The following is a 15497-nucleotide window of genomic DNA, read 5'->3' as shown; positions in this document are numbered from 1 at the left end:
TTGTCCTTAAAATAATGAAAATAAAATAATATACTGAAACAGAACATTGCTGTATCGCACACTGTACCATACACACACCTAAACACACCAGCAGACCCCGGGGGGGGGGCTGTCTTTCTACTGTAAACCGTGAAACACAACCCAATCTCGGAAGAAAAAAAAAAGCTTTAATCTTGACAGCTTCATCAGATGTCACACACATCATATTTCCTGCATTCCTCCAACACACTGATGGACATCGAATGTTCAAGGGAGATGGTATGACCACAAAGCAAACAGCTATGCAACAAAGCACCGCATTGCTTTGCTGCAAACCACTGGAACATGACAAGGTTTCCCCAGATGAATTTTTTATTTTTTTTCTGAAGTGTAGTTTCATTAAATTGTTCAGCATGACAGTGTTTCATTGTTTTCCTTCTCTTCATTTCAAAGTGTGGGCAGATATAACATCATAAGATGGCATGATAAGAAGGTGTCTGGCAATGATTAATGCTATCAGTAATGAAGTGTTAAAGTTGACTTAATGTGAAAATAAATTACCCACCAGCAATTGATCAGGGGCCCTCATTTAAAGTTAATTGCCAGATCTTTTCTTTTTCTTTTCCAAGTTATAGGATCTTTCGTGTTTTGTGCGTTCATGACTAGAAACAGTTCTCACCTGTAGAGTGTGACAGGAGGGTTGGCCTTTGCGGAGCAGTGGAATTTCACGAGGTTGCCCTCCAGAACAGGCTGAGGCTCCACTGAGAGATTGACAAGTGGGAGATCTAAAAAAACATAGAGACACAGAAACAACCATTTACAGAACTGGCAGCCTCCTCAAACATCCTGTAGTGAGCTGTAAGCCTGAGACAAACACTATGTTGTTGACGTTTTCTGTGGCTGAATAAGGCTTGGAAAGAAAAAGAGAAAATATATCACAAAATTTTTGCATAGGAGACAAAATAGACACCTTATAAATAGCTTAGAAAACATGCAACCTCAAAAGAAAAGAGCCAAACACACCAACATGCAAAATAAATTCTCAGTTTTATTTGGGAGAACCTACATTTGCCAAATGTTTTTCTTTTTTTTTTCTTGTGACCCAAAACAGATTTGGCAAGCTTTTATGTAGCTGTATGACACACACAATACTGTAGGTAAATATGCTCCACTTAAAACCACTAGGTGAAAGTCTTTTTATTCAGATTATCTCACAAAACACTGTGGCAGCGCTTAGAGCAGTTGTGACAACTTATCACAATTTGTGGCAGCATTTTCCCTCGAATAATAGGCAATTACTCCTGAATAATTTGATGCCCTATTTTAATCTTGCTGCCACCCACCTAGGGGTCTAGGCCCAGTTGTTGAATAACACTGTGGTGTATTTCACAGGTGTGGGGTGAGAGAGAGTATGCTATTTTTATTCCCACATATTCATTAGCAATGTTATAAGGAGCGAATCAAAGGAAAACTTGACTTGATAATGAGTTTCAGTAAATGGCAATTTGCAAACAGTGAATAGTCCATAGTGCAATCCACTGCAATTAAAACAATGAACAACCTCTGTGATACAGTACAATTAAATAGTTCTTAGAATAATAAGTATTCATATTATGCAAATTTAATAAACAATTTAATTTATCCTAATTGACAAAGGTGGGATTCTTTTTGAAGATACATGTTCATTTCCATATCAATCCTGTCCCATGTGAAACAAACAGCTCTTTACCCCACAGACTCGGAGAACGAATTTCAAGTAGGTGAAGCTATCTCCCTGGGTTTCTAAAAAAGAGGCTGCTTATGTTTTATTGAGATTCAAATGCAGCAAGGAAAAATCATAAAGCTGACCTTTATGTTAATGGAGAATCAGGTAGATGGAGAGAAATATTTATTATGAATTAGCTGTCAAGGAAACCAAATATTGCTTCTTGCAAGCACATCTTAATATGAGTTCCTTATATCATATTTAACACATACTTAGAACATGACCTACACTCATCTTTCAGTGTGGCTGAGTGTAAATTGCATATTTCCATTTATATCCACAAACTTCCTTAGCGGGGTAACTGTTTTCTGCCACTTCCAGAGACATTAGTGGTACCAGTGTGATACTGATAAGGCATCATGGATTGTAAACTCGTCACAAGGGGAAAGAGCTGGTTCTGGGTCTGATGCTGGTGCAGCCATCTGTTTCAAAGGTGTACTAAGTCTATCTGCTTTGTGTTCAATAATACTAATCTACTAACCAGGGACTGTGTTTGGATGTGGATGAAGAGCAGTAGTGGGCACAGAGATCTGCACAGAATTAAAGAGGCACACAAACACTGCTAGAATGAAGCCAAACAACACTGTGTATAGTTATGGAAAGTGATTTGTGTGTGTGTGTGTGTGTGTGTGTGTGTGTGTGTGGACAAGAAGCGTCGGAAAACTGCATTTTACCCTGTGGCTGTGCAGATGCTCTGGGCTGGCTCAGCTGCCACAAAGCCCCAGAGAGGAGGGGTGGTCCAGGTGCCATATTCCCCCCTACTCACGCGCACACACCGTATTCCCGATCAGCGGGCACATTTCCCTCCAGGACAGTTGCCCCCCCCCCTCCTCCCCACCTCCACCAACCACTCTACCACCTTCAAATCCATGAGCTCCACCTGTGCCAGTTCTCCCCAGGCCAGGAAAGAAAACAACAACTGTGGATCCTGGAAGACTGAGGGCCACAGTGAAACCAGCAAGTCTCTCCAGGTACTGAGCAGCCAACTGTGTTTGTATGTGTAGGCACATGTTTAAAGGGGGGGTATGTGTACACATGAAAGGACATGTGAGTGAGTGTCATAATAAAACAGGAAACCTATCTTATGCCTCGAGCAGCAGTTTTAGCTGCCCTGTAGGTGTTTTTAGCATCGCGAGCGGTTAATTGCGTGGACAAAAATGTGGGCAGAGGGAACCTCAGGGGCAAAATGACAGATGTGGCAGTGGTGGAGGAGGTAATAAAATCCAGCAAGAAGAGTGGAGAGTAAAGAGAGAGGCAGACATAAAAAGAGAGCGAGGGAGATCTGGAGGTGGTGTCTTTGCTAATAGACACAGTTATGTAGAAGCTAAATTCACAAGCCTTCTTCACTAAAAGCATTCCCTTACTGTACTTTTCAATCATGCAAATCTTTTTCTCTGGTCTTACTGCCAAGAGACATCTAAGGACACAAATGCTCATTACTGTCAAACCGGCTACTAATTAAAGTTCTTTTCAAATGATTTAGGTGTAAAAACTGACCCTCCCGCAAAAAAGACCTCAGTTCCTCTCAGCAGGACGAGGTGTCATGAAGACTTTACATCTATTTCTAAGTCAGACGAGCAATGTGTCGGATAGTTCCATTTCCCAGACGAAACCACAGGCAAAGACAGCCATGGGAGCAACGACTGTCAAAAGTCTGCCAGCAAAGGCCTTGGGTGTGAAGCTGGGACTGTCACTTCCCTAACCTTTGACCTCTCAGATATGACAGACATCTACTTAATAAAGAAGTCCATTTGCTACTTTGATGTATAAATGCATGAGTTCCTGAGCGAGTGCATTTGAGGCATCATGTGACAGCACATCAATATGCAAGGCTGTTAATTCCTCAGATTCGTCAAGAGAGGAGTAGCAAGGGAAAGAGAGAGAGGGGGAGGGATGGTTGGATAAAGGAAAAAGGGGGGGGTAGTAAGACTGATCGGAGCTCCACTGAAAACAACAGGATGAATGGGTTTGGGAGGGGCTGGGGTTGTGTTATAGTTGGCCGACAGCTTTTGATCGGTTAGTTCAAAGTAGAGACCAGATGGTGTTTTTGGAACAATCTTCCAACTTCTCTCTGTTTCCTGGAGATAGTGCCAACACAAATTGTTTTTTCCCTTTCTTAAAGCTCAATTTCCAATCTCTCCGGGTCACTGTAGACAGCTGTTCTCCAGTAGGACCAGCCTCAAACTCCAGGAATGTCGGCTGCCTCTGAAGGATGGGGGATGCTGTTTGGGGGCTATCCGCTTGTGGCTTATAGCCTTAGCAATATGGGCATGACTGTCATATGGCTGACTGAGTGGAACACTGCAGGGAAAAACAGACTGACTGACAACCTGAGGTCCAACGTATTGATCATGAGACAGTCAACCGTGGAACAGCAAAGAATTTACTCACTCTAATGAAGGCAGATGTTCTGGTATTCAAAGAGCGGCTTAAATAAGGAGCGCCACTTTCCTCACGGTGCATCTGTAGTAGTGTCTAAATATGTTCACAGCATCAAAGTTTTGTTACAGATGCAATCAAAAGATAGTAGTCAAAGCTTACTTTAGAACATCAGACGGATCTTTAGGGCATTGGAAGCGTGATAAGAAATCACATCTTAACATATAAGATCATGAGATAACTCTGTGTTGCAGCATCATTAAAGCTTAATTTAATGTACAGAAAATTCTGAGCCTTTTCTCGCCCCCCTTATCCTTGTGCTCTTTCCGACTCACTTTCAAATTCTGTCTCTGATGAATTTGCCATTATCTGCTTGATTAAGCAGGGAGAGCATGTAGCTGAGCCAGCTACCAAAAGCAAATCCTCCCCAATTGCACATCTGCATGTTCTTTATTAATTAGTCCCAACAAATGGCATTCATTTTCCCCCCACATGGCTCAGCTTGTTTGCAATGCAAACACACAAGAAACCTTGGCTTTGCTCGTCCCCAGCGTATTCATTTCCCACTGCGTGTTTGCAAGCGTGTTTCTATGTGGGGCAATGCTCTGCAGATATGCAGCTGGACTCGAAAATATTTGAGGAATATTTTAAGTTGTGTGATGAGTGGGATTCAGCGGGACATGAAACTGTAGCATCAGAATCATATTTCACTGCAGTGGTTTTATGCCGGGGGGTAGAGGAGCTTACTGATTAAAGTCCAAAGGGTGTAATGCAAGTTAAGTCATGCTGCTGGAGAAAACAGCGTCAGGGGGTAGTCACCCCTCTGCTATCAAATAATTACAGCCAGCTAATGGACTGGTATGGACAACTGAAGTCAGCAGTCTACCCAGGGTTCTGAATCACCTCCGATGGCTCTAAATTCCTTTCATTTTGGCAACATCACCAGTACATACTGTATTTAGATGCTAATTTGTGTAACCTTAGGTCAGATAACGCTGTATGAACTTCTGTGGGAATGAAAATGCTGAGGTGGATGTAAATCAGGAGCCTTAAAGTGATGATAAAAAGAAAATATGGTTGTGAAATGCATTGGTTTTTAGGCCAGTTTAAGCTGTAGAGCAATGCGCCAAGTTGTGTTTATATTACTCTCATTTGGATTGCTATAAGGATGGAGCTGAGAGAAAAAAGGGCACCTAAGTGTAGAAGTGAGTGGAATACAAAATGTTGAGAAGGGCAGACAGATTAAGAAGATTTTAATTACTTTTGTTGCTATTAATATTATCTCACTAATACGGTCAATTAGATTTCTCGGGGCAGGAAAATAAATGAGACTTTTTCTTAATACACACAAAGAGACATGCAATAGGCAATACCAGCATTTATTCAGAGAGCTCAAATGCTCAGTGGACATTATCCTCATTTTCAGGGGATACACAGCCATTTGGGGAAATTTGCTTATTTGCCATCTTACTGGGTATTTGATGAAAGCATCAATATCAATTTCATCTCTGTGCGTTCAATACTGAGCTCTCACAGTGTCAGGGAATTATTTGCAAGGCATTTACCCTGTATTCAATAGCTGTCAACTCATAATTTCCTACTTCTGATTACAAAAAGGGAAATAAGTTGAGTTGAGACTCATGTGACCGTCCTCACAGTCAGTACAAACGTTACTTTAACAAAACTATATGCTTTGAAATCATAATCAAGCTCAACTTTCAGCAAAGCCAATTGAGCTGAGTGTAAAGGTTGTACTTTCCACTTTTCATTTCATCATCCTGACCAAAATTAAGGCAAAAGTTCTACCCAAAGATCAAATGGACTGTTACGCCAGTAAATTACAAAGTAACTCAATCAGATCTTGGAGGGACAGTAGTGGCTGTAGAGTGCAGTGCAGCTCCAGCGACTCGATGTATCCGGCCCTCACCAGGGTCCCACTTAGACTAATAGCAACCGTTCACCAGAGACTGCTATTAATCCCTCCATCTTTGTTATGGGACTGAGGCACACTGCTGCACCACTTACAAAACTCATGAGAGCACAAAGTGAAAAGGAACATGAAACAGAATGTATTATTTGCACTAAACATGGCAACCAATTATTTTTTTTAGAGGTATTAGCGCCTTATTCATGGGATTTTGTGTGCAAAATAATAATTTTTTTTTTTTCTCCATAAAACTGAAACTGCATTTTTGTGGTGCTCTACTGAAACAAAAATAAACTGAAAGCAGTTTCCAAATTTACATTACAATTCTTTAGCTTGAGAAAGGAGATAATAAATCTGACCACTCTTCATAGGCAGATGGCAATTATTCATGTTTGGCATATGTACATACAGTATTTGCAGATTATTATATAGCAGGGAACAGATCATGACAGGAATAACATTGACTTAAACAGTAACTTCAGTGCCTTGAGTGATGAATATGTAAACATGAATACCATTAAGTCCATGCGTAGCACCCAAATCTACTTCATTGTGATACAAAGCAAAGGAAAACTTGGCAAAGTCTGATGATATCCAACTTATGCTAAACATATGGCATGTCAGTGCTGGCTTAGCTACTGGCTATGCACTTTTTGTAGTAGCGTTTAACACTGCCAACAATTATGAGGCAGTATTGTTAGATCCTGACATGTGGCTGGATCTTGCTGGAGAACAGAGAGAACACCGCAGCACAGTTGTAAAGAAGAGATGGTCAAGTGTTACATTTATTTCACGAGCTGACAAGCTGACAGGGAGCGCCTGAAGGAACAATTGCATTGATAGGTAGGATGATGACTCTCACCTTCTCTAAGAAAGGCTCACTAACAGGGTAGCAGAGTGGGCAGAAGAAAGAGAGGTTTCAGTTTCTCGTGCTCCAAAAGAGGTAATACACACTCTCCTGTCTGGCCTTTTTTCCACTGCATGACAGTGGTCTCTCAGTCTGTAAAATGTTAACTTCCAGCTTCGTTTATTATTGAATTATTATCATTAATGAATGAGTTGTGAGCTGAGAACCAATATTGGCAGTACAGGGTCAAGGTTTTTTGTGTGTTTATGCAATAGAATTCGACAAGAATAAGAAAAAAGGAAAATATGAAAATCAAGTTTTCGATGAAAAACTGTGATGTGATCAGTATATTAGATGTTTGATGAAGAGATTTGAGGAAAGCACATCCTGGTGTGTCTGTGATCTGTGGATGTGCCTAGTTGTATCTCCCATCTGTCTCACCTGTGTTGTGTGTTGCCCTATGCAGGTGTATGCTCCTTTGAGCCTGTCTGTGAGTCTGTGTTGTGTCCAGACTACTCCTTGCTCACTGTAGCTGACTGTGTCCCAGTTAAGGCTTTGGATCCTCTGCAAAGTCTGCATGTCTACTGTGAAAAATCATAAAGTTTTTGAATGGCAAGTCATAGTCAGGAAAAATAACATAAACCTTTGGTTCAGGTGGTTATAAAACACTGGTAAAAACACAACTTGAAATTTATCCATGTAAATGCCACATCAGGTGTAAAGAATGGAAGCCAGGAATAAATCCCGGCATCCCTTCATTATTGCTGTCAATATGTTATTAATCACAGTCTCACAGATAATTAGAAGCTACACTGACGCATCATGTATCATGTAACTTTCCAAAGTTACTCACAGGTAGTGAAACTTTGGCAAGGCATTTGAGGACAATTCCTCTGCGAAAATAACTCAATTATCTAGTCTGTTTCGGTTCGGCCTGGCCTTCACGTCATTTAAAGACTCACCTTTGTTGGCTGCATTCTTTAGAGGATCGAGCCCCTGATTCAGGACACAGCTTTTGCGTGCTGCTGCCCCTGTACGACAACAGCTGCTTCGCATCAATATTTACCACTCAGCTGTCCTACCTACACTGTACTCTATGGAGGAGCAATTGAACAGGCCAGACCTATCCAGACCTATGTGGTATCCAGTCTTCAAAGAGATGAAGCTCAAGGTTCCTGTGCTATTATTCCCATTGCCTTGCCAGTGCTCCATCCTTTATTTATTCAGCACCTATTTTTATAGTCACAAAAAGTCTGGGTGCTCCTCTTTATTCACCTTCTTTGCAGCGTTTAGTACATTGACATCTGAGTGGTTTCTCCTCCATTCGTGCAATATCATTGTTCAGTGAAATTTATCACTTCAACAAATTACAGTAGCAAAAATAGACATGTGAATATGCACAGGAAACTCAGCTTCTATTTGTGTACAACATACAGTTCAGAAATCTAAACACACCTTTACGACAAAAAACTAACACGTGACATTAGACAACACCAGTGGGGCAGATAGGGAGTGCAGGGGGAGTGGAGACCCCACCTGGTGTTAAGGTAGCTATACCTTGTTAAAAACACTGACAACTTCTGCTGTGTGTTCTATGGAACTACATGACTAGTTGGCACATTAGCGAACATGCTAATCAGAAGCTAGCATGCTAGTTTGGTCTGGACCACACTCATTACTCCAGGGGGCTCTGCCCTGTCCCAGAAGTCACATCTGAAATGCCTCCACGTCTTAAAATAAACTTCATGGTTTATAGGAACACTGGAGAAAGTTTCATGCTTTAGTCATAAAATGCATAATATCTTCCATATACAAGCGCATCTGCTGCACAACACAGTTGTCACCACAGGTTGTATTTTTGTATTTCTGCAGTGTTACAAATACTGCTGTTGAGCCAAGAACCTTGAAATCAAATTAGGCAGCATTGAAATTAACTAAATTGATACCCAACACGAATGAATCAAAGTTCAATTACAGCATGTTTCATTTCAGGAGCAGCTTAATTTGGAAGTGGATCTTAGCACAAACTCCGGAGGCTCTGCTGAACTGTGCCTAACACTTTACCTGTCAAGTCTGCATGGGGGGGGGGGAGTGAGCATGGAGGCACGGGAAACGAGAGGCTTAGCCTTGTGGGAGACAATCTGAATCTCGACAATTAGTCTCTGCTGTCGCTCAGTTTGATCTCACACTTTGAATAATGTTTTCAGGAGCTTTAATTGTGTAAAGAGCACATTTTGGAATGCTTATGAGAAATCTGCTGCACTCATTTTTCAGGGTTAAATCATACATTCAGAAGCGAGGATGATGCTACGATGGTGAGCATTTATCACAGACACATCATTATACATAGTGACAAATCAGTTTACATGTGGGCAGACTTCCCTCTTTGACTGCATGACAAAAAAAAAAATGACGAGTACAAACTGCAAGGGTTGCAAACACTAACAACTGTTAATCATTTTTACTCCCGCGCCTGAGTTGGCCTGTTCGTGCCGTGCCCGCTCTTGCCATGCTTGCCTCTTGTGGTGTACATAATGAAAAGAATGGAGCCGTCAGTCATAATGGCTCTCTAAATAGCATTTTCTGCTTTATTAGTCATACTTAATGGTGTTGAAGGGGCTGTGAGTGATGCAAAATCCCTTTGTTCAAAGCCCTTCTCTTACTGTGAACGCTTCTTGATCGAAAAAAGATTCCCTGACAATTGAGGCTGAATGTGTTTTACACGCTGGGCTTACTTTGTCTATTTTAGAGGGGAATTGTGCATGCTCTCATCAAAAAGATTGATGGCGTGAGCGAGGAAATAAAAGAGGTGGAGATGGTGTGCATAGTGCCACATCAGGCAGGTAGTTGGACCAAAAAAAAAGACAATCCCATTCATTTTAGATGGACACCTCCTCTGATATTTCATTATAACGAACAAAAAAGTGATGCATCACCAACCCATCCACCCACCTACATGGTACGAAAGCAAAATGGAAACCAATTTTAAATATCCATCAGAGCCTAAAATGAATCCTCCGCGTTTACAGTGTTAGTCACCTATGCTTGTCTGACTTTCTGCCTCTACATGAGAGAAATACCTCATATTTTGAGAAATACATGTCATATAGAGACTGCCCCTCCCTCCCTCCCATCTGTACTTCAATCATTAGCCAAGGGACTTCAAAAAACAATAACTCTCAAAGGGAGAGACACTGAAAGCAATAAAGCCAGAGACAGAGTAGGAGAGGTGGTATACTTACGCTGGATGTCGATCGTGACACTAGTCTCCTTGCCATTGGGAACTGCCTTGTTGGAGGCCTTACAGATGATCTGCTGACCTGTCTCGATGTTGGAAGGCGATAGATAGAGCGTGCTCACGGTGCTCTCTCTCCTACCATCCCGGAGCAAGGTCTGCAAAGAGTGAACAGGGACTGAGTCAAGTTGAAAGCAACAGTGCAGGCAGCTGTGTAGATGTTGTGTTGTTTTAAGTCTCTAAATTTATACCAAGTATGGTTGGTTGGCTGTGCTGGAACCACGGATTCACTTTTATAACCAAGAGTCAGAATCTCCAACTATTTTTGATTTTGGGTAGTAAACTGCAAATACTGTACAACTCTAAACTTAAAGTCAGATACAGACTGGGTTGTATCTTTAGTTTAGCTTAAATTCAAATTGGGATTATAAACAGTTTAAATGATATATAAACAGAAGAGAGGTCAAAGTAGCAGTTCAACAGATAAGTTTTGATGGAGAAGGTGCAAAATTGGGGGGAAAAACAAACAAACAAACAAAAAAACAGCAGCAAATTCATGAATACACACATCTTGTCTCTTGGGAAACCCGAGGCAAAGCTGATTGTTATGAAAAAAGAAAAAAAAAAAAAGTAGAAATATGTTTTTTGAGCCTCTTTTGTGTGTCTGGAGAGCTGCGCTCTAGTGCATGGCTTGTCATACTCCACAAAGGAAATCAATCTTCTTTTCAGCGCTCATCCTCTGAGCCCTACATTGTGGAAGCCATCTGGAATCGGTTGGTAGCGCTCAGTAGCTCTCAGTCTCCCTCAAACGCTCAGGGGAGGGCTCTGAGAGTCTATGTTAACCAGTGCGGGACAGAGTCAGAGACAAAGTCACTGACTAGAACAAATTGTGTGGGCAACGGGACACAGTGTGGTCAACCACAAAGTCAAGATGCATTTCCCTGCCATCTCTTTAAAGGAGGCTCACTGTTGCACTGTGCTTTTGAAGAAAAGAAGACCCTGCTATGGAGAAGTACATCAAACATTTTCTTAATATAGAAACAGATCAACTGTGCTGACCAGGGGGAGCTCACTGTGGACATGCCTTACTGCACTGCTACCTTTAGATGAGCCTTGCAAATGTATGGATTGCTTCAAGGATATTTGCTTTATTTGGATTCTCATGGTGCATACAGCATTTCAGTCTCCAAGCAACTTCCTCTTTAAATGTAATGGCACTTTATATACAGTATATGTACAATAGGTTAGTGAAAGGTGCAAGTTATTGAAAGGCACAAAAGATCATTTAGATCCCATGAATGAACATTACACGTTACATTACAAATGTTCTCACAAAGTTCAAGAAAGCTACATATATATTTCAACTACCATAATCACTACCCATTGATCATTAGCCGAGTCAAACTGCGCCTCATTGTCATATGTATAAACCAGTGGTAATTATCTCCTCGTTTTCTCCAATGCAAAAGTTCTATTAAATAAAACTGCAATCTAACTTTGGGCTCTCTTTCTTCCTTAAGCATACCATTTCTGAATAATATCATTAAAATGTCATGGACCTTGTAAAATCAAATAGCAAGACATTTCAAAAATAATTTTTTCATCTAACCACTTCATAGTGCATGTACTTCAAGGTGCCTGTTAAGTGGCATATGACATTAAAACAATGAAGATAAACAAGGTTTTCTGGGTATTAATGGGCATTTTGCAGTGTAAGGACATTATCAATGCCATCCATGTTTCTGTGATGTCCGTTTGTATGTGAGGAACCATGGGATGAAATTCATAGTTGTGCGCATGTCACTTCTAAAGCAGAACATATTAGCTGTCAGACACGGGATATGTCAATGTAATATCCTTTCTGACACAATCAGGATTGTTTCCCTCGTCGCTCTGGACCTGTCTGAAGTCATTAATCTTTGAAAGGGGGTTAGCTCACTGCTGCATTGAATTCAACACCATGTCACATTACAAACTGATAAATTTTCATATGACTGCCTGCAGCCTATGTGAAAAATACTTTTAACCATGCTAGGAGAGGAAAGGCAGAAGTAACAAGATTGAGATGGAAAGGTATGTTTAAAGCTGCATCACATGATTTTTGACCTCTAGTCTCGTCTCCCCTCAACTTATCAAGCTGATTAATGTGTTGTGTAATGTGTTAGCAAACATCAGTAGAAACTGTGAGCTCTCTTGAGACAAAGTCTAATATTTCCTGGCATTTCAGTCTTGGTTTGAGCTGAGCGTCTTTACAAAATCTTTGCTATTTACCATAATTGGCAGTATTTTGCAGGACTATCTTCTGTGGTTAGTATGGCTCTGATTTTGAGATAGACTCTCTTCTTTCTCACAAAATAATGCACAACAGCTACAAAAACCCAGAGCCAGCTAAGATAACAACAGCTAACTTAACTTAGACTTAAAGCAGCAACTGTGCAGCCAACCTTTAACTGAAGAAGAGGGTGACCTGTCAGTAGAATACCAGCCAGTGGCTTGAAGCCTATCAGACTAAATTAACTCCTAATTTAAAAAAACAAACAGCTGAACCAAAGAGATTATCTACTAAATAAAACTTGATGTGCTGCTAAATTTTTGGCCCAACACTGCACTGTGTTTACTTTGAACCTCAGTTGTATTCTACCTGTTTTTATCATAATGTTGCTGGTCCATCTATGAAAGTTTAACATGCATATTGAATTGACTGAATAAATTCATTGAATAACTTAACCATTCTAACTTAACTCCAATTGGTGAAAGAGTTTTAATTTTATTAGAAATACAAAACAGTTTGTGAGTCTTAAGTGTGGTTAAAATCAGACCATCATTAAATGTCTTTAAAATGTTACTATCTGTCACATTATATGTGCTGGGAACAATTTGGGATTTTGGTGCCAGAAAATGGACTAACTTAGTATCCTGTGTGTAACTGACGGACTTTTATTTCGTAGCTACTATACAAAAACCGCAACATGTGCATTAATTTGCAGACTCATTACATTAAAACCTTCATCAACTTTACTGTGAAATAGTAGAACTGTGTTTCTGCTGGATGTGGCTGAAATGTCTTCAGTGTTTCAGACATTTTATCTGCACAAGATAAAGCTTATTCATCAATTTATGAATGCTGTAAGTTTGACTTTATTATAAAGCCATATAAGTCTCATATTTACCTTTAACTATGTAATCTGATTAATAATTGAGTTCATGGAAAACATTAAGACAGCCCTATTACTCATCCTTTATGAGTATTTCATTAAACCCTGAAGTCATCTAAAATGTTCAGACATTAAAATGACCCACTGAGACCTGGCTGGCATGCAGAGAAAGCCTTGATTGGGTCAGTAATGGGGAATGTAGAGGAGAGAAGCCTCCCAGGGATGGTACTGAATTTACCAAGTAAGCAAACGCTCAAGATTCATACATCATTAATATTCTGATAACCCGTCCAACACGCCTTTGTCTTGATATCAAATGTATCTCTGGGTTTTATTCAATCAGTCATGTTTAATTCTGGACCACACGGGGGTTCTTTCACTAAAACACTTAATTGCTTCAATATTGTACTTCGTCTGAAAAAGTGAAAATAGATCCACCCCCCACCCCACCCCCCCTCTTGGTCACTGAGGTTAAATAGGTTTCTTTTGTTTAACTTAACTCACCTCAAAAAGATCATTTCAAAAGTTGTTAAAAGTAATTGAAGAGATCTATATTTCAGATCGCACTTTTAGTTTTAAGACAGAATAAATGAGGTTAATTAGTTTGCCAAAATCTTTTGAGATCTTTTAAAACTGACACAATGAAACAGATTAGTGCTGAAGGTAAAGAGCCCTTTGACTTTAATAATCTCCCTTATTGCTGGGAAAGACTACACCAACAATAACAAAAAAAAGCTAACATGGTAAATGCCCACTCAAAATTTAATTAGTTGCTTTATTTGTAGTATTTTCTGACCCTATTACTCAGTGGGTGTGACGATTAAAATGCAATAAAGTGCTCTAATTACATAAAAAAAAACCTCCCCTGAAATATGGGAGAAAAATAACGAAACCGAGAGGCAGGGAAACCAGCTGCTTTGAACACTTGTAGGTAAAAAAAAAGGGTGGAAAAAATGAAGAATAATTATTTTCTCTGCTGAAAGTGATATACATCAATGGTAGCAGCTTCATGTCAACTTTAGCTATTTTACCTGGCATGGAAGAGCAAAGCTGGCACAGCTGAGAAAGTATACAATAAAAAAGCACTATTCTGTTCTTGCCAGCAAGACCAGCTCATAAAAAAGGTCTCTCTCTTTTTTTTTTTTTTTTCTAAACCTCCTAACACTGTGATAACTCCCAGTCGCCTGCTCACCTCTCAGCTTGCCACCAGAGCATTCAGAAAAATACAGTGTGTAGCACATTGGGGGGAATGACTTTCTGGTAGGGGAATGCATCATGTTTTTCAAATGATTTGTTGTACCATTCCAGTGCAAAAGTATCATAGAGCAAGTGCGCACACCTCCAAACCACAGCTCAGACCTGGAGGCTGCATATTACAAACAGGCCTTTGCTGTTTGCCACTGAGCAACTCCACTGGAGCAGATGGGATTTGAGTGTTTGAGGGAAGAGAGAACATTATTCATTAATTTCCTCTGCCTTCACAGCTAGTGTTGATTTTTGATCCATTCACCTCACTGTGACAAGCTTCTTAATTATTTGGGCTGCCCCCTCCATGATATTCTACAGTTTTTCAAAGCTATCTTCACAAAGTGACTCTCTTACATGGTAAAATTAACACACATTTTTGTCAAGTGATAGCTTTAAAGGTTTCTCAGCCATCTAATGTGTTTTTTTTGGATTGGGGTGGTGGTGGTGATGATAATGGATGGTTAGTATACACCTTCTTTGCAGCACAACTTCTTCATCCTCTTAATCTGAACTGAGGGTAAACAACAGTGACTCACTATCGCAAAGCAGTATTATGAGACGGGGATGTGCTGGGGCTAGCTGGTTAGCATGCTTACTTCAGTAGAAGAAGTGAGAAGAGTGAGAGAAATACAAGCGAAATTGGATTTGCTTCCCATCGCTGGATACAACTCTTGGCAAGTAAAGGAATGAAGATTGATGCTGAACATCTAGACTGGTAAGTAAACAGCTGTGAAAGCTAATGTTGGCTGTGTAGCAATAGCGAAAACTTACACATAGCACCTTTAATCATACTTTCTCTCTTTAACCACTGATCCAGTAAATAGTGTTCTAAGAGGTCATAGAGATGAGGTTTTGGGAGGCCTTAGTGGGAAATTATCTTTGGGTCAGAGCTACCATTAGATATGACACCATCAAGAAAATCCATTTTGGTGAATCCACCACCACATCTGCTCACATTAGTC

General features: G+C 40.3%; 1 protein-coding gene across 8 annotated transcripts in view; it reads right to left on the bottom strand.

Annotated features, from left to right (window-relative positions):
* The window catches only part of kirrel3b (kirre like nephrin family adhesion molecule 3b), a 155721-nt gene that overhangs the window by 24395 nt on the left and 115829 nt on the right, over positions 1-15497 (bottom strand). For all 8 annotated transcript variants that reach the window (XM_087175113.1, XM_023410224.2, XM_087175114.1 and 5 more), the window contains 2 exons: positions 10140-10290; positions 659-764 (listed from right to left, as the gene is read on the bottom strand). In XM_087175113.1, coding sequence (XP_087031239.1) covers positions 659-764; positions 10140-10290 — 257 coding nt within the window. The remainder of the gene's footprint in view (positions 1-658; positions 765-10139; positions 10291-15497) is intronic.

The sequence above is a fragment of the Seriola lalandi genome, unplaced genomic scaffold (assembly GCF_002814215.2).
Source record: "Seriola lalandi dorsalis isolate HSWRI2012SDOR001 ecotype SW California unplaced genomic scaffold, Sedor1 jcf7180002054417, whole genome shotgun sequence".
Taxonomy (NCBI): domain Eukaryota; kingdom Metazoa; phylum Chordata; class Actinopteri; order Carangiformes; family Carangidae; genus Seriola; species Seriola lalandi.
This window is presented reverse-complemented; position numbering and strand designations above follow the sequence as displayed.